General features: G+C 43.4%; 1 protein-coding gene across 1 annotated transcript in view; it reads left to right on the top strand.

Moving 5' to 3' along the window:
* Positions 1–18,545, top strand: part of SFMBT2 (Scm like with four mbt domains 2) — a gene marked incomplete at both ends in the record, with an annotated part of 92,313 nt that overhangs the window by 17,998 nt on the left and 55,770 nt on the right. Inside the window, 2 exons of the mRNA XM_084205631.1 lie at positions 14,696–14,784; positions 17,880–18,126. Coding sequence (XP_084061757.1) covers positions 14,696–14,784; positions 17,880–18,126 — 336 coding nt within the window. The remainder of the gene's footprint in view (positions 1–14,695; positions 14,785–17,879; positions 18,127–18,545) is intronic.

Raw genomic sequence — 18,545 nt, 5'->3', positions numbered from 1 at the left:
TGTGATTTCGCCTTGGGAACAGCAGGACTGAAGCCAGTTGATGTTTTCACAGCTGGACCAGCGAGCGAAAAGCAAATGAGGCGAGTAGGGAGATAAAAGCAAGGGTGACTGGAGGGGTAAAGCTAACTTTGGGAAGGCATCAGCATGAGCTGGGGATCCTCTCAACCCCACACCTTGCATGGAATGGTGGGGCTGGTGTTGTATGGAATGAGGCATTTCTTAGCTGCTTTTAGCCATGAGAAGGTGCAAAAGTGCTTTTTTTCCTTTTCCTGTGGAACCAGTTGATTTGGTAGTGGGCAGCTTTGGGAACTGAAATTTATCCCTCTAGGCTGGATGGAGTATGGCCCCATGAGGTTTCTGCTTCATATGAGCAGGGCTTTGTATTAGTGGAGAGGTTGTGTTGGAATCTGAGGGAGTTTGGCTGTCCAAAGCCACACAGATCTGAGTTCCATTTTCTTGGTAGTGTTATCAGGCAGCATGTGAGATTCTGTCTCTGTAGATCAAGGCTCAAGCCCATTGCACAGCAAAAAGCATTAAACTTCAGCAAATACTGATGCAGCAAATACTGATGCAGCAAAACTCCTTGCAAGTGATGCTGACCTGCAACAACTGATTTATCCAGCCCAAAATGTTGGCAAAACCAATTTCTGCAAGGAAAGCTCATTTCAGTGGGACTCAGGCTCTGTTCAGGATGCTTGGAGCACTGGAGGTGAGCAGCTGAGACCCCATGGCTTTGCCTTCTGTTGCTGATGATTCTGATCACAGTCTGCAGCCTCCACCATGACCAAACCATTGGTTTTGAGCCTGATGTTTAGTGCAGGTTGTGCTGGAGGAGCAGAGATAGGGCAGGAGAGGAGTAATTGCAGCTTGGGGCAGAGGCTGTGAATGAGAAGCTGCATTTCTAAGGAGATACTGCAGGAAGAGGCAGTGAGCAGACACACCAGGCTTTTCTGCAAGTAGAGATTCCCTGAGATTTCCACCTCCTTTTAGCAGCAAGTGGAACAGGGTGGGTTTTTGGATGGTACCTTTGAGACCATTTCAGAAAAAAACTCTCTTTGACAATTCTTTTAAAAAGCTTCTTGCATCCACTGAGTGAAACAGCAAAATTCTCCTCCCAATACATTTAAGTGCCAAGATGGAAATAATTTCATAATTAGCCTCTGTGAGGCTCCTTAAAAAAACCCAAAAACATTTCATGACTCCTGGCCCTGTTGCTCTGAGTTTAACCAGTGTTTGACATTATCCAGCTCCTTGGTTCAGACCATGTGCACATGGAACAAAATGCAGAGAAGTTGAGAATCTGTTCAGTATTGAACAGAAGAATTACAGCCCTGTTTCTAGGCTTGGTTTGTTGTCACTGAGGAGACTACAGTGTCATTATTCAAGCAAACACTGCTGACATGTGCACCTTGCTCCTGCCTCTGGACGTCCCCATGCCTTGAATATCCAGCAGTGAACATCCACAGTTGTTCTTCCACGCTCACACCATGTCCTGGGACATCTGCTCTCAAGCTGTGGAGCTAAAAGGCCCAGAAACCACAGAAAAATGGGATGACTGACCCTGAAAGCATAACAGTGGGTGCAGACCACTCATTTTTGTAATTGTCAATTTAATTAATGTCTGGCTAAATGCATTTTTAATAAAATACTCTTAAAAAATTATTAGTTTGAGAGATTTTTAAATAGTCATTCTTGATAATTGAATTTAATTTCTCTTCCCCAGTCTCCTGTAATTTTCCCCAGAGGAGATCTGGAATGGAAATGCCACTTCAGCTGTAAGACTTGACTTAGGTAGTTAATGATATAAAAGGTAAAGCATGGTCAAACTTAATTAATCTCTATTGGAGACATCTGTGGGGACTTAAAAAAAAAAAAAAAACATGTCTTTGATATTCAAAGTTAGGCACAGTTTGGGGTGTTTATATCAGAGAAACAGGTGATATTTTTGGATAGGAGCTGGGAAGGCTGAGTAGCACAAGGGATTTGATCCAGAGCATGCCAAAATTGAAGTACACTTTTCTGCAGTGGGCCTTTTTGGATCAGTTTGGATATTAGATTATGCCTTTTAGTGCTGAGCTGAGGGGGGATTTTCTGAACTCTTTTAGGCCAAGGACAAACCAACATGTCCAGTGCCATCCCTTCAGCAGAGCTTTCCTTCAGGTGCACCTCGGATTCGTGAGGAGCAGGCACGGAGTGAATTTGGGAAGCTGCTAGTGGCAGATGCAAGCACCAGCATGATCCCCAGCCAGCTGTGACTTGCACTTGATTTTTCCTTCATTATGCATGATAATGTGGGCTCCCAGTCACCGTGGAAGGGGCTGGATTCCTGAAGCAGACCATATGTGCTCCTGGAGCCCGTGGAGGTGGCTGATAACACAGAGCGGAGCTTTAAGGGATGCTCCTATAAAGCATTTTCCTGATGACAACTAAAAATCAATTCTTCCAAGCCAGATATCAAATTCTGGGTCAGTTCTGGCCCTTCTGCATGAAGTTGGAGAACTTTTTTGCTCTGAATTCCCAAATAATCTGTGTCTGTGTCTCTGTGTGCGTGCTCTTGCTTCCGTTTGATTTTGGTCACAGAAGGAATAAAACCCAGACACACAAATGAGCTTAAGGACATGCTGAAACCCATCCTGATTGATGGTTGATTTTGTGTTGAGAGGCAGAGCATCCACCTCCTGTGTTTGTAGCTAAAAAAAGCTTCTTTCCCCACGCTGTCACTTGGGAATGAAGAAATGAGGGGAAAGTCAGCGTTTTTAGGTGTAAAAAATGTAGCTACTTCTTAAAGTGCTGGAGTTGATGGAGAAGATTAATTATATCCAGGGGAAACCTTTCCAGATTCAGGAAATCATCCTGCTATGTGTTGTACCGGTTTTACTGAAGAGGCTGTGCCCTGATGAGTACAGAACCTAGAGAGGGGGAAATCCTGCAATTCTGCTGTGCCAAACACCTCTGGGAAGGCCAGTGAGGAGTCCCTGCCCATGGGAAGCATCTGCACCCTGAATGTTTTGACTGCTGAAATTACCTCTACCATAGATCCCTGCTTTGCTCTGAGCAGTTCTGCTGTTGAGCTTGACCTTCTCAGCAGGTGGATCTGTTGGGAAGTACTCTTCATGTAGAATATCTAAATTTATTTAGAAAGAAGGCAAAAAAACCTAAGAGGAAGCATTGTATGATGAAGATGAGATTAAGGGCTCACAAACCAGTTGAATGAACCATGGCTCTGCGCTGATATTTGATTTAGCAGTGAAGGCATTTGGGTTCAATGGAGCATCATCATCTCCAGGCAGAATGTCCCAGGTTGATGGAGAAACTAAAGTTTTATAATTCAAAGGAAATTTAGAGCACTGTGGAAAAGCTGCTCCTGTTTCAGGTCCTGTAGCAAGCACATTGTAATTCTCACTTCACACGTTGCCTTGCATAATGTTCCACGTTGATCTCTGATTCAGATTTCAACTCTTCAGAGTTTCAGGGGATGCTTTTGATCCTGGGATTTATAGTTCAAGCTCCTTTTCTGATTCCAAGTGAAGAAAACACATGTTTAGCAAGCACAAAATGATCCTTGATGGAGTATTTCTTTGATGGTGTTGTGATGATGGTTATGAATTTACATTTTGTGCATAGGATGTTGAGCACCTCATGGGGCCTGGCTGTGCTTTGACTGTACCATTAATTTGGGGAAGGATGCATGATGAATGTTCATCAGGCCCTGCAGGTTCTGATTTGTGGTGCTCACATCACACAGCTGACAGGCTCCAGAGTGATTAAACGGGATTCAGTCATTAGGAGCTGGCAATACAAATGTGATTAATTACAGAATGCGCTGTAAATTGTGAAATGAGTTTGATGGGATTTTTTTGAAGACATATGTTTCTGCTTCATGGGGTGTCAGAAGTTGGAGTCGTGGTGAATGAGGCTTGTTTGCTATTTCCATGATGATTTGGGAGTGTGCTGGGTCGTGGGAATGGTTGGATTCCCATTGTTGTCCCAAGCTCTGGGGATGAGCAGTGAGATTTGGGGAGAGTCACAGGCAAATCCTTACATCTGACCTTACAAGTCCACCTTGGAGCCCACAGCCAGGCCCAAGGTCTATCCTCTGAAGGACTTACAATAAATACCTGCTTTATTCCTTCAACTCTGTTTGAGGTCAGCCTCTTGAAACATAAATTCCTCACTAACCTAAGTACAGTGGCACCAGCCTGAGTCCTGACAGAGTTTTCCAGCAAAGAATCCCTTTGCCTCTTGCCTCTGGGATGCATCTTTGTGTTGGGGGTGTCAGGCTGAAACTGGTAATGGCTTGCTTTTCACTTGGAAATCACTGCTGGTGGAAAAAAAAGAAAAAAAATGGAAAAGATTTGGAGCACAGTGCCCAGGGAAGTTGTGGCTGCCCCATCCCTGGAAGTGTTCAGGACCAGGCTGGATGGGGCTTTGAGCCACCTTGCCTAGTGGAAGGTGTCCCTTCCCACGGTAGGGATGGAACAAGAGTCCTGACCATTCTGTGATTCTTAAAAAACTCCTCCAGTTTGGTTTACATTAACCAAAATTTCAGTGCTTTCTCTTTTTTTTTCTATTGGTGGTTCTTCTGTTGTATATTAAACAGTATAATGCATACAGTAAAACTGCAAGCATCATTCTCCTCTTTCTGTAGAATACACAAAATGAAAAAAAAAGAGAAACCTAAAATCCCAACCCCAAATCAGAATGGATTTCTTGGACATCACATCCCTCTATTTGTCTTCTATGTTTTGATGCTTTTATTTGTAGTGGATATTTGCTGTAGACTGTTGGCACTACCAGGGAAAAACAACATAATTGTGCAGTGAACTGGTTTATGCTTTATGTAAGAACATTGTGCTGCTGTAAATTTGTTGGGTTTTGCAGAGCTGTCTCCAAATACTATCCTTCAGAAAGTGACTGTGGGGTTTGGGAGTGAGAAGAGGCACTTAGTAAGGGGGATAATTGGATGGAGTTTGGAGGTGTGAGGTCAGAGCCCTGGGCAGGATATTTATACTGCAGTGACATCCCAGGATGGAATGGCCCATAAATTTTAGGTGTTGTTATGCCACAAAATCTATTTGGGGCTGGTCTGTGACATCCCAAAGGCGCAGGGCATGGAGCTGTGTCCATTGCCAAGCGAGCCAAGGGGAGGGAGTTTGGTGTTCAGGAAACCTCCAGGTTTTCTTTCTTTGCTGTGTGGCATCAGTGACACCTGGGGCAGTGTCATTTTATGTGAAAGACCCCAGTTCATACCCACACAGCCAGTGTGTGCCCGTGCTGCTCACAAATACTGATTCAGCTCTGAACCAAGCTGGTGGCTGGCTTGCAGTAGTGCTGGCTGTGGTTAGGAATTCTGATTTGGATGGGGATTTATCTAGGAATTCAGCATTTTGCTTTGTAGACACTTGTTTTTTTTTTTCCTCTTTCTGTGTTTTTGATGTGGAACAAGTTCACAGGGAATGTGGACTGCTACAGGAAGACTTTACCAGGACTGATGGCTGGGCAAGCAGCACAAACATCCTCCCCCATGGCTTTCAAAACTTTTAAATTTTACTTTTAAAAACCTTTTAAAACTTTCACTTTTGAAATTTTTAATCTTTTCAGGATTTTACAATTTCTCTTATGTTTGTCTGTGCATTTCTGTCTACCTGCCACAGTCAATCTCTCTGCCTGCAAAGATGACTAAATACTTTTTTGGTTTTCACCCAGAGGGGCTACAATTTGGAAGGAAATAACCATGCAAAAATGCCTGCTAAGTGCAAGGAATCTGGTACTTGTTTCTCACACAGGTGAATTCATAATCCTTCTCATGCAGTCACTCTGAGCTCTGTGAGCTGGTTTTGCTTCTGAGCACGTTGGTTAAGATGCTGATTTTCCCTGGATAACAGCTCTCTCACAATGTTATTGTTATTATTGTTTTGTCTCTATGGGCTAAAAACTGATGTAGAAATTGCAGTCACAATGCCAGGTTCCCCCCTCTTTTCCCTGAAAGCTCCCAAACTGCTGATTTCACAAGGCCTTCATTAAGACTCCTGCGTCTGGAGATTGGGAGCTGGAGCTCTCAATCCATCTCTTCTGGGCCCTGGGCACGGTGCTTAATGCACAAGGAAGGAAAAAATAATCAGGGAATGTGCATGGAGGCTTGGGGTTAAGTGCCAGGAGCTGCAGAGTTTGGATGCTCATTTTCACAGTGAGCCATCACCCTAATGGTCATTGATACTAATGATGGCAGAACCCCTATGGTTAGGTGGTGTGTGCAGAGCTTTCAAAACCCAGGCACTGCCTGCCTTCAGAAATGCCTTTCAGGAGCTCTGTGTGCACATCCAAGATAATTTCAGTCAGTCAGTCCTGGTTTGTTTCTAAGACTGTTGTTGACAACAGTGAAATTCAGTTACCTTGTCCCTAGAATTGAATGGGGCAGAGAGCAGTGTTCCTGCTGTTGTTTTAAAGAGTGTGCAGTTTATGTTTAGGTAAGAAATTTTGGAGGAGCACAAACCACTAACTCTGGGTGAAACACTCTGACTTTGTAGCTACACCTCAGGATTTTTCCCAATTTATCACACAGGTAACTGAGACTAAAATCAGCCCATTTTTGCCAGGTTGGAATCTGTAACAAAATCAGAATAATCAGCCTTCATTCCTGCCTGCAGATAACTGACCCACTGTCCTAGGATGTCTTTATGCTGCTTGTGTCCCCAGTTGTCTGTTCTGCTTATGCTGGATATTGAGTTTTGTGCTTTTCAAACCAGATCTGGGAGCCAAGGGAGGGGAGAAGGAGAAGCTGTGGAATGTCTGAGGTGGCTTTATTAAAAAACAAAGAGATAAGAGCTTCAGCTTTCCTTCTCACAGACTGTGTTGTCTGCAGCATGGGCAGCAGGAGAGAGCTCCCCTTTGCTTTTAGTTAGTTTTTTAGCTAGGTGAGGCAGGGAAGTTCCCCACACTGTCGCTTTTCTTCTTCTTCTTCTCGGAACTGATTAGCCCTGCTCTGGAGTGAAACCCCAGAAAAACATCAGGAGCTCACAGCTGTGACCCACTGGAGCCTGGGATGTGGCATTTTCCAGCACAGGAGAGACTGATGAGAGACTGAGTGAGCTGAGCTGACAACAAGGACTCTGAATTTGCCATCTCTTCAGAACAATTAGAGATTCCATTTTTTAATATTATTAATTTTTTATGCTTGTGAATACTTTGCTTGTTACATAAACAGGTTTTTTTCCACTTTTCTTGAAGAAGGTTTACCTCCCAAACTGGTTGGGCAAGGGGCTGCTTGAATTTGCTTTCTAGAAAAGACCACTTCAGAAGTTTCCTCCCTAAATTTGCCCTAAACCAGGACAACCACTTAAACATGGCTGTGTCCAGGAGATATTTTTGCATTCCCTTCCCAATTTTTTGGTAGTGTTAATGAGGGTGGGTTTTGCCACCTACTCAGAATTGTGTCCCAGGTGAAATCAGTGTAAAAAAATCTTAAATAAATAATCATAAGAATTGTTTGGGTTGGAAAAGATCATTGAGCCCAGCCATTAACCTGGCTAGAAATCCATGGTAAATGCTTCAGACAGCTGAATGCTTCATCATTAAATTCCAACCTGTTGAGGCTGGATGGCCACAGGTGACTTTTTATTATGCTGAAGGACCAGGTGAAGGGATTGTTTGCATCCCTTCAAGGTGAAGGGTGGGAAGAGATTAATTCTCCTCTCCTCCTGCCTTGCCCCACCTGCCTCTCCCTCCCCTCATTCCCCAAATCCTGAGGGAGAGCAGTGCTGTGTCTGGGTGATTCCAGGCTGGCTGGTGCTGGTCACACTTGGGTGAAGCCTTCAAACCAGTGCAGGTGGAGCTGATGGATTTGCTGCTGCTCCTTATCTACATAATCTGATTGTAATTGATAAGTGACACCAGCAAGACAGATCAGAGTCCCTTCCCATTATCAGCACCCCTCTCTTTTTTACCCCTTTCCTAAAAATTATTTTAAATACTTCAGTGCAGGCCAAGTATTGACTTTGACTGAAGGGAGGTAATTAATCACAGCACTTTTGAGTAAATAATTTACTGCTGGGTGGGTCCCTGAGGCTCTTGTGCTCAGGGAGTCAGGGCAGGCTGGTCTGGCACTGTTGGGATCCAGGAGGAAAATTCCTCTTCTGATCTTGGGCAGTTGGACTTGGAAGCAGAAAGCCACAGAGTGGGATGTCAGCAGAGTGTGTCTGTATCCACAGTGTTGTGTTTGGGGTGAAGACAGCTGATCCTACTGCTTGGGAGTGCCTCTGTGGTTGGTGATGGTGACCCTTCTGCCAGGACAAAGTGTCTTGTTCAGCTTCCTGGGCTGCAGGGAGTTAATGGAGGGGATTTTTACAATAATAATAATAATAATAATAATAATAATAATAATAATAATAATAATAATAATAATAATAATAATAATAATAATAATAGCAGTATGAGAGCATCCACTCACCCTGTGTGCACACACTGATGGTTTTCTCCCACAGCATCCCATCTCTTCCACCCATAGTTCCTGCAGCTGGATTGGAGTTCATAGCCAGTGCATTTTTTCATTTCAAGAAATGAAAAAGCAACTCCCAAACCACCTGCTGCTTTTTTATTGTTAAAAGATAGCAGTTAATTAAAGACCAGGGAAACCCAAGGGGGATGGTGTGCATGTCTGTGAAGGGCTCAAAGGCTGTTGGGAAGCAGAGTGTCCTGTGGACACTGAAACAGCTTTTGCTCATGAACTTGCTTGTTTTGATCCAGAGGATATAAGCAGATAATTTCTGGAAACCCTGAATGGCAGCAGGAAGGATAAAAGTCTTATTGTACTGAAATTCAGTGTAGTTTAATAGAAAAAAACTGTGAGTGAGTTCAGGTGAGAATCTAAAGCATGTGTTCATGCCTTTACCTGTTTGTTTTTTCTTTTTCTTCTCTCCTCTTTCTAATCAAGGACTGCTTTTTCATGCAGAGTTGGGTGTGCAAGGATTAAAGTCTGTGTGCTGGCCCTTTCTTGGGTCAGGACCACAGAAACTACAGTGTAGTCTTCTTTTAGAAATGAGCTCAGGGTGGTTTGGATAGCCTGAAAAAACAAAGGACACCAAATAGCTTGAAGAAAATGTAACAAATATGCAGAATGTTGTTATTAAATTAAGTAGATCACATGGGCTAAACATTCATTTGAAGTTTGCACTTACTCAGTTTTATTTTTTAAAAAGTGAGATAATTAGGAGCAAGCAGATTAATCAACAGCTTAAAGGATCATCTACTGAGAGAATGCAAGAGTTACACATTCTCCTACAGAAATCACACTTCCTTCCAGCATCTGTTCATTAGCCTGTTGTAAATTCACATGAATGGGAGCACAGAGTGCTGCTGGTCCAGAAGTGTCCTTTGAGCACCTGCATTCTTTGATGGACAGTGCCTCATGACTTCTGGTTTCCATGAAAATCCTCTCTGTGTAATATTTTCCTTGAACACTTTATTTAAGACAGGTGTATAGAAGGCAGTGCCTGGGCTCTGAAGTTGGGGTCTCATGATATTTGTGGCTGCACCACAAGGAAATCAGATCAACAGCTTTTGATGCACTTCCTTTTCTTTTCTGGACTGAATTTGCATTATTTTGTGATCCAGTTCAAACCACAACTCTGCTGCTGTGAGAACAGAAGATTGTTTGAAGTTTTAAGTAAGAAATTGTTTGAAGATGTCTTTAGCCCCATTTGGCTTTTTTTCAGGGAGCCCCACAAAAGAATTCAAAGCAAACAGTCGTTTTTATCAAAAATGTCATTAAAGCATTAAGTAAATTTTTTTTAATGTAAATTTTACATGATTTATTTTGGAAATCCTTAATATGGGATCTGGCTTTGTAGGGTATGCAGTGTTCCCAGCCCTGAAGGTCTGGGGGAGGGTTCAGAAAGAGCCTGAGCCTTTACTTGGGGGCAGCACTCAGCCCCCATCCTGTTTTCACATCCAGTCTGGTTCACAAGGATGTAAATAGTTCAGCAAGAGGAATGAAAATGTGGGGAGTCAACCGTTTCCTGTCAAAATGCTGTTTTATCAAAATGGAAATATTTTGTGAGAACATGTCAGTTTTGACAAATTGTTTTGATGGGTGAAGTCTAAACAAATTGTTTTAGCATTCTCTGTTATTTTGATATAAAGACATCTCATTTCTACTCCATCATTTAGACCTTTATAACATAGTTACAACATTTATGTGTTAATATTTTTGTAACTTATAAATATTGCACCGAATTTGTGACAACTTTAAAATTAAAAGAAAATGCCAATATTGTAAGCTTCCTATAGTTTTGCAATATGCTGTTTAGCTTTTAAAAAACTGCATATCTTGTCACAGAGTCACAGAATGGTTTGGGTTGGAAGGGACCTTAAAGATTTTTTTTTTTTCTCCATCTCCCTGCCATGGACAGGGACATTTTCCTCTAGATTTTGGATGCTCCAAGCCCTGTCCAGCCTTAGTTTTGCTGGCTGGGTGACCTGTAGCAGATTTCCACCCATCCCTGCTAGATGGAGTGGCTGGAATTCCCTTGTGTTGCCCTTCAGGTGCTCTCCTGCTGATCTGGGATCTTTGTCTCCAGGCTCTGGGCATTTCTTTCTGGCACCAGCAGCTTTATTTTAATGTATCTTAAATGTAATCTGATTCTTGTATCTAATATATATGTGTGTGTGTGTTTTTGCAGTGTCCTGTTCTTGGGAAAAAAAAAAAAAAAGGAAAATGAGAATTTCCATGTAAACCTGAGAGGAGTGGCTCTCAGCAAAACAGCAACTACTAGAAAACGAGATAAAATCCCAAGAGTTGCTAATGTGATAATAGTATCTCATATTCATTGAATGGAGTGCCTGTGCATCAGTGCTGCCATGGGACTGTGAATGTGCTTTTAATCTCTTATTTCTCTAGAGAGGCAGATAAATCTGAACCCATTATGTGCTGAGGCTGAGGCAGGGCACAGAGATTTACAGGGTTGCAGGGAATGAAGCTGCTGTCCTGCCTCTGGGGCACGTGTTCAGGGGGATTGGAGGGCATGGGGTGTGCCTTGCTCCAGCATTTCCAGCTGCTCTTGGAATGGTTTTCATGGTCAGCATGCACAGAGCGAGGGGAAGGGGCTGGGCTTGAGCAGCTGATGGGGAAAACCTGGTGATAAATACTGATGGGGAAAACCTGGTGATAAATACTGATGGGGATTGGCACATCAGGCCAATCTGGCAGCAGCCCCTGCTCCTCAGGGTGTGCCAGGTCCAAATGCAGCCTGGAGTCTCAGGACACAGCTTGGGAAAAGGAGACCAATGAGCAAAAGTGAGGAAATGGCAGTGGGTGAGAAGGAGAGAGGAATGGGAGTCAGAGATGTTGTGGGCAAGGTGAATCAAGTAGGGAAAAGTGGGAAGAGTGGAGAAAAATGGGAAGAATTGGAGGGGATATTGGATATGATCCATTTCTTGGTGGAAGGGGCACTCAATTTTACAACCTGAGTCTTAATGTTGGAAAGGTCCTTTTTCTTACTCATTCAAGAATTTGCTGTAATATTTGCCAAACTGGAAGGTGATCTGTGAAATAATAATTTTTCATGGAAGGAGGCAGTGAGCTGCAAGGCTTTTTTTTACTGTTTTTTACTTTTGCAGGTGTGGATAATTTCACTGAGGTCTGTTGGGAGTGGTTCACCTCCACCAGCCCACCTGGGAGCTGGTTCATCCCTACAGCTGCTCCTCAGGAACTGGGGAGGGAAATGTGGGATCTTTTTCAGGTGTCTGAAGCCCATGGACCACTCCTGACTCCCTGAATTCATGTAAGGCAGGAGAAAATGTTTTGCAAACAGGAATACTAGTGGAGTTTAGGTCACCACGGAGCAAAATTCTTTATCCTGGCCACCTTCCCTTCCCACCAGCTGCAAAAAAAGCAGAGTTCTCCCAGCCTGTCCAGCAGTAGGAGAGGTTCAGTAGAGCCTTTTCCTGTAGCTAATGATGAGGGAAAATGGGAAATAGTGATGGAAAGTTCACTGCTTCAGTCTCCAGTGCTGAAGGAGTCTGCAGCATTTCTGGAGAGGGATGTTCAGGTTGGGCACCCATGCATGGCACTGACAGCTCTTCTCATTTACCCAGCAGATTTTCCTTGGTTTGAATATATTTGTTTAACATTTTGCTTGGTCCTCAAAGGCTTTTGCAGATATCGTGATCATTCAGATTCACTTCATTACTACTAAAAATTAATATTTGCACTGTGGTGACTTGAACTGTAAAGCTGAGAAGGCTGATTGTGCTCTGTAGGCACAGAGGAAGGTACAAATCCCTGTTTCTACAACTTCCAGTGCAATTTCCTGTCTCTCAGAGGTTTTCAGAGTCGTTTTATCTGTGCCACAAAAGGATAATAAAGGAAAACCCTAGAAATTAGATTTGTATGGGAAGGATGGTTCTGAAACCACCTAGAAAGTGAGAATAGCTCAGTTTTTTTTTTTCAGCTGAGCCTGTTCAGTCTGAAAACAGAGGTCACCTTGTGACTTTTGGACTTTGGAAGCCTCTAATCCAGATCTGAATGTGGAGAGCAGCTTATTTAGATGTCAAACTGTGAGGTGCAAGTCTTTTCAAAAAGGACAGGGTTTTTTTTTTGGGGTTTTTTTTTTTCTCTCTGAAAGACACTGGGAGACTGACAGACAGCCAGATCTGTGAATCAGGCATCATTATGACATCTCCAGTTGGGCATCTGGAAGTGGAAGCCCCTGAAATCTGTTAATCTGTTGTCAACTCTGAAAATCCTATTCTCCCCCCATCTCCCTCCCCCCCACTCCTGCCAGCTTTGAAAGTTCAAAGTGTGTGCTTTTTATCACATTTGTCATTCCTTGGTAGTGAAGCTCTGGCATTCAGAAATTTGGCTGACAACTTTGTGGGAATGAGCCAGAATTGGAGTTCAACTTGCACCTTTCTGTGCTGCACCCAGAGCTGTGCTCAGGGGGAGGCAGGAGTCTGAGCTGGGGGACTCCAGCCTCATTCATTACCACAATCACTGTCCTCTCCCTGCTGCCAAAATTCAGCTTGTTTTCTTTATCCTGTGGTAGGTGGACAGGAACTGATGAGGTGTACACAGCAGGGGTGTTGAGAGAGAAAGTGTCATACCTAAACCATTTCTTCTCAGGCTGTTCTTTCATCTTAAATAATGCAAAGGTCATAAATCTTCCAGAAATCATGCAAAACTGGTGCTGCAAAAGACTTAGAATGGTTCCAGGCAAGTTCAAACGCTATTTTATGGAGGCTCAAGTCCAGCAGTGCAAGGTTTGATAATTTTAACTACATTTAAATGCACATTTAAAGTAATTTAGATATCTAAATGGGGTATATAGCTCAAGCTGGGAGAACTGGCTTTTGGGGAAGGAGCACAGCTCAGAAATGAGGTTGAGGTAAGGTGCCCTGGGCATGGCTTGTGTCTTTATCCATGCCCAATCCTGTGGATTACCATGGGGTAATGGTCTTTAAACAACAAATTGAGCTATTTATTCAGAGGAAATGTTTAAATTTTCAAATGCTTGTGATTTTTCCCTTCTGTAGGTGTTTCTGAGTTAGCAATATAACTGTATTCCTGATGATTCTCTCACGTTTAAGTAAGATGAGCTTGGAGAGAAAACAAATTTTGAGCTGTAATTTAATTCTCATCTACAGGCAGGCAGAAGTAAAGTCGAATTTCTGGATTTTTGATTGCAGCTGCACAGTGCATTTGAAGAGGCATCTCTGTCTGTCAAGCTGAGATTTGCTCAATTATTGCCTTCATGTGTCCACTGATTTAAACAAGAACTGACCTGGAATGTGAATCCTAGAGGCAAAATTTATATATTTCAGTTCAAATCTTATGAAGCTGCATACATGTCCTAAATTAATGCTGGTTCACAGTGTTTACCTCAAAAATTATTCTTTTTTTTTTTCCTAAATGAAACAGGAGTTCCTCATAAGGGAAAGACTTTTAAGTCTTTCTTCTTGCTAGTGTATTGACTCAGCAGCTGATATATGATGTTCTCAGGGTTGATTTTTCTACTCTGCTGGAAAAGCACCTGGAGTTTCTGGTCTCCTGTCAAGGAATTGAAAGTTTGCACAGCTTCTTTTTTTCCCAGAGGTCATTAGTGAACATACAGAGAGACTTTATAAATCACATCTGAGCCCAGGTGATAAGCAGGAATCGAGTGGTTACACAGGCAGTGGCCAATTCTGAATGGGAGAGATGGGCATGATAAACCACGATGTTGTAAATCACTGTCAGTGGCTACAGTGGAGCAACACCTTCCCTTTTTTTGGGATGTGACTGTGTGCACAGGTTGCCCAAAGAACTGGACAACAAACCAGCTTTTTTTCCCTTGTCTGAGTTGCAGTTGCATCCAAAACTTTAGAGCTGGTAAATCCTGAGGAGATGTTTCTGATTGAATCACAGGATGGTTTGGGTTGGAAGAAACATGAAAAATCATCTCATTCCCTGCCCTGCCATGGGCAGGGACACCTTCCACTGTCCCAGGTTGCTCCAAGCCGTGTGCAACCTGGCCTTGGACACTTCCAGGGATGGGGCAGCCACAGCTTCTCTGAGGAACCTGTACCAGGGCATCATCCCTCTAATAATGAAGAATTTCTTCTTAATAAATGCTCCAGGTCCACTGTGTGACACACACATGGCAAGTCGCTGCAGTCTGCTGTGCTAAGCATTTCTTTTCTTCCCTTCCCTTCCTTTCCCCAGCAATCAAGGAGAAATACATGGACTGGACAGAGTTTCTCATCCAGGATCTGACCGGCGCCAGGACGGCCCCTGCGAATTTGCTGGAAGGTGTATGTATTAGATTGCAGTTCCTCCTCCTCCTCCTCCTCACTGTGTGCTTGTAGTGTCTGTGTCTGCCAGCCCTGGGACCTGACCCTGCCCCAAAATCCGTGGCAGCAGTGCCTGGACTCTGCTGGCTCTGCTTCTCACCCAGGCACGGGGAGTTTGTTTTGCCTTTTCGTTCTTTACAAGGTTGGTGCCCAAAAAAGGCATGGAGTGTGGAGAGGATCCACAGGAGGGAGAGCTCAGCCCCTCAGTGCCCAATTAGATCCATCAAACTGGTGACCTGAGCTGCCAGTCCATCTCTGCCCCATCCCTGGCAGTGTCCAAGGCCGGGCTGGATGGGGCTTGGAGCAGTCTGGTCTAGTGGAGGTGTCCCTGCCCATGGCATGGGGTGGAACTGGGGGATCTTCAAGGTCCCTCCAGCCCAAACCATTCTGTGACTCTGTGGCACAGCTTGGAGAGGGGGGTTAGTGGGTTGATGGGGAGCACTGTTGGGTTTATCTTCGTATGGGAAGTGCTCCCTCAAGGACATTCCCTCCGCCTAAATCCAGAAGTCACATTTAGCAGGGAAGCTGTTGGGTGAGGTGGCCTCAGAAGAGCAGAAAAGTCCCTTTTTTTGGATGCTCCCGGAGCCCAGCCTGTGCAGCAAATCCATGGGGTGGCTTGCACCTGGGACAGCCTCAGTGTGCCTTGAGATTCTGGACAAAAATCCCCCAGCTTCACCTTGAAACCAGGGGCAGTGTTTGCATCAGGGTCTGCCCTGCTCTGCTGTGGGGGCATTTGGAGAGGAGACAGATGGCCCTGCAGGATCCCCTCCTTCCTTGTCCCTCTGTGTTGGGCTGAGAGCAGGGCCATACAGGAGTTTGTGAAAGTGGCTTGTGGGAAGCCAGTGTCCATCCAGGCACCATTTTTGGTCATTTTGTCCCTGGTCACTCCCATCATCCACATCCTTTTCCACGTGCCCAAGCAGTATGAATGGACCTGGCAGGGAGAATTAATGTTGTGCCATTAGGGTTTTTCCCCCCTGTCTGAGGGGTGAACAGCCTGGCAGATCCCAAATAATCCACATCCCCAGGCCTGCTGCATCCCCATTCCTGGACTGCTCCCATGCAGAAATCTGGTGGTGTCCAGCCCCCATCCCTGGTGTGTGCCCAACCTCCTCTATCTGCAGGCTGGGAAGAGAGGCAGCCCCAGGCAGAAAAGCAGAGAGATAAAACATTGTGTTGGGCTTGGAGCAGTTTCTGACCCTTTCCTGGTGTTTCATGTGCTCAGTGCTGTCTGTGTCATGCAATGTATGTTGGCCCCTGTTGACAGATTTGCTGTTCATGAGTGCTGCAGATTGTTGTTGGACTGTTAAATCAATATGTAGTGCTACTTTTTAAATCCTTTTTTTTATGTGCCAGCTACACATGTGAAGGGTTCTTGCATGATGGTAAATGTTAATATTTCATGCAAGCTGATTATTAATCCTAGCCATTCAGTTCTCATGGGGTAAGTGACAGCCCATTGGCTTAAAATTTAGCACACAAATCAGAGAAGCAATATTCACTTTGATACAGCCAGGGATTTATTATAATAAGTTAAATCATTACACCATCGTTTCATATTAAAGAATATTTTGTTGCAAGCAGTTGTATGAGAGGGGGGAAAATCCACATTAAAGTGGATTTCTGTTGTACTATTAAATTCTGACACTGCATTTTGCCATGAAATAATATTTGAAGAGATTATACAGATGCTCGCAGCTTGCACTGTAGAAAAGTAGCTTATTATGGCAAATATATTGTTCTGAGAAATATCTGTTAATCATAAATTTGTTTGAAATTGTCCATGTGATATGCTTTTTGTGAATTTTAATTGCATTTTTTACCATATTCTCATGCTCTTGCCTGCTTTTTTGGATTAAGAGAGATGTATGAAAATCAATTGCATCTCAAAATTTCAATATTTTCAGTATTCAGTAGGAAAAATAACTTTTTGAAAAATAAGGCTTTCTCTTTGTTTTGTTTTGTAGCCACTATTAGAAGGAACCATCCTGGACTGACTCTTGATTTACAGAATTAATATTTTAAAAAGTAATGTGAGATGTTTATATAGTTTAATTAAATAAAACTGGGACAAACACACAGGAAAAAAAAAAGTCTTTGTTTTTAATGTATTTTGCCTTTGCTTAGCATCTCCTTTGGGTACCAATGCTTCCAAGTCTTGGGGTCATTTTAATGCTGCTCTTAAAACCTCAGCACTGAGACATTGCATAAGAATTCAAACTTGTATTTAATAAAAAAATAAGAAATCTAACCATTGAGAACACTAGAGATGCTCACAGTCACAAAACAAAACCACTGAGCCCCAAAGGGGTTGTTCTGCAGAGCATCTCATGGTTTTTTAATGCCTGTGCTTGCAGGTGGAAAGTTACACTCATGTGTAAAAGGCTGCAAAACTGGGATCCCAGAAAATAACCATGTGGAAGCAAATAACCTCAGTCACTGGGATTTCTTGGGCATGGTGGCTTGACCCAACAAATCCTGTGTGCCTTGGGCTTGGATCCAAACCTGCTTTGGGCTTTGGAAGAACCCCCACAGACTCCTGCATCCATGGCTGGGGGGGACAATTTCCTCTCCACGCCAGTAGGAATAAGATAAAGCTGATCTTTGGTGAAAGAGATCAGTACACAGAGTGAAATTTCTGGGTCATGCATAGAGTAGTCACCTTTTAGATAAATATTAGGGTCCAGTCCTGTGGTTGGTTCTTATCAGCTGCAATCAATGAGAATTTGTTTAAAATACTTCAATACAACTGGGTTTTGAGTAGTTCAGGAGCATCCTAAATGGATGTGCCTTATGAGCTGTTCCACCTTTATTATTCTTTTTTTTGGTTGTTGTTGTTGATGATGTCGGTTGAGAAATTAGCACAACTGTTGTTTTCTGTTTTACTTCTGAATTTGCACTTGGAAGACATTGGGTAAAATAGAAGAAGAACAGACTGTTTGCTGATCGCTTGGATGATGGTGTGAAAAACAAAAATAATCTTCTGCTGTCATCTGTTTCCTTGAGAAGTCTTCAAATAAAGTTTAAAATAAGGAGTTTTGCTTCTATTCAAACAGCCTCTGCGAGGAAAAAACCCTGTAGACCTCATTACAGTTGATTCCTTAATAGAGCTGCAGGATTCCCAGAATCCCTTTCAGTACTGGATAGTTAGTGTGGTTGAAAATGTTGGAGGAAGATTACGCCTTCGCTATGTGGGATTGGAGGAGACTGAATCCTATGACCAGTGGTTGTTTTACTTGGATTGCAGACTTCGACCAGTCGGTTGGTGTCAAGAGAATAAATACAGAATGGACCCACCTGCAGGTAAAGAACCTCCTCCAAATATTGTCTCTCTCTGTGGTGTTGGCTGATGTTTTGAGATGCTTTGTCGTTTTCCAGCATTCACATTGCTTCGTCAGTGGTTTCTGGCTGTGGCGCAGGTGGGAGGTGAGATCCATCTGATTTGGGGTCACAGTGGGTCAGGTGAACTGTATTGTTTATTAAATAAATTCAGCTGAAGTCTTTGCAAGTCTGTCAGACCATGTGAAACACCAGGAGATTACAGCTTGGAGATGAAGCTCTTTAGGGTTGAGTTTAGTGTTCAAACCAGCTCAGATGGAAAGGGTCTGGGACGGCAGTTAAGCCAGTCTGGGATCACAGATTGATCCACCTTCTCCTGTGTAGGTTTGCAATGTGTCCAGGTCTGTGCCTCATTTTCTTTCTGCTGTGGGTGTTTTTCCATG

The sequence above is a fragment of the Fringilla coelebs genome (genome assembly GCF_963513975.1).
Source record: "Fringilla coelebs genome assembly, chromosome: 5".
Classification (NCBI taxonomy): domain Eukaryota; kingdom Metazoa; phylum Chordata; class Aves; order Passeriformes; family Fringillidae; genus Fringilla; species Fringilla coelebs.
This window is presented reverse-complemented; position numbering and strand designations above follow the sequence as displayed.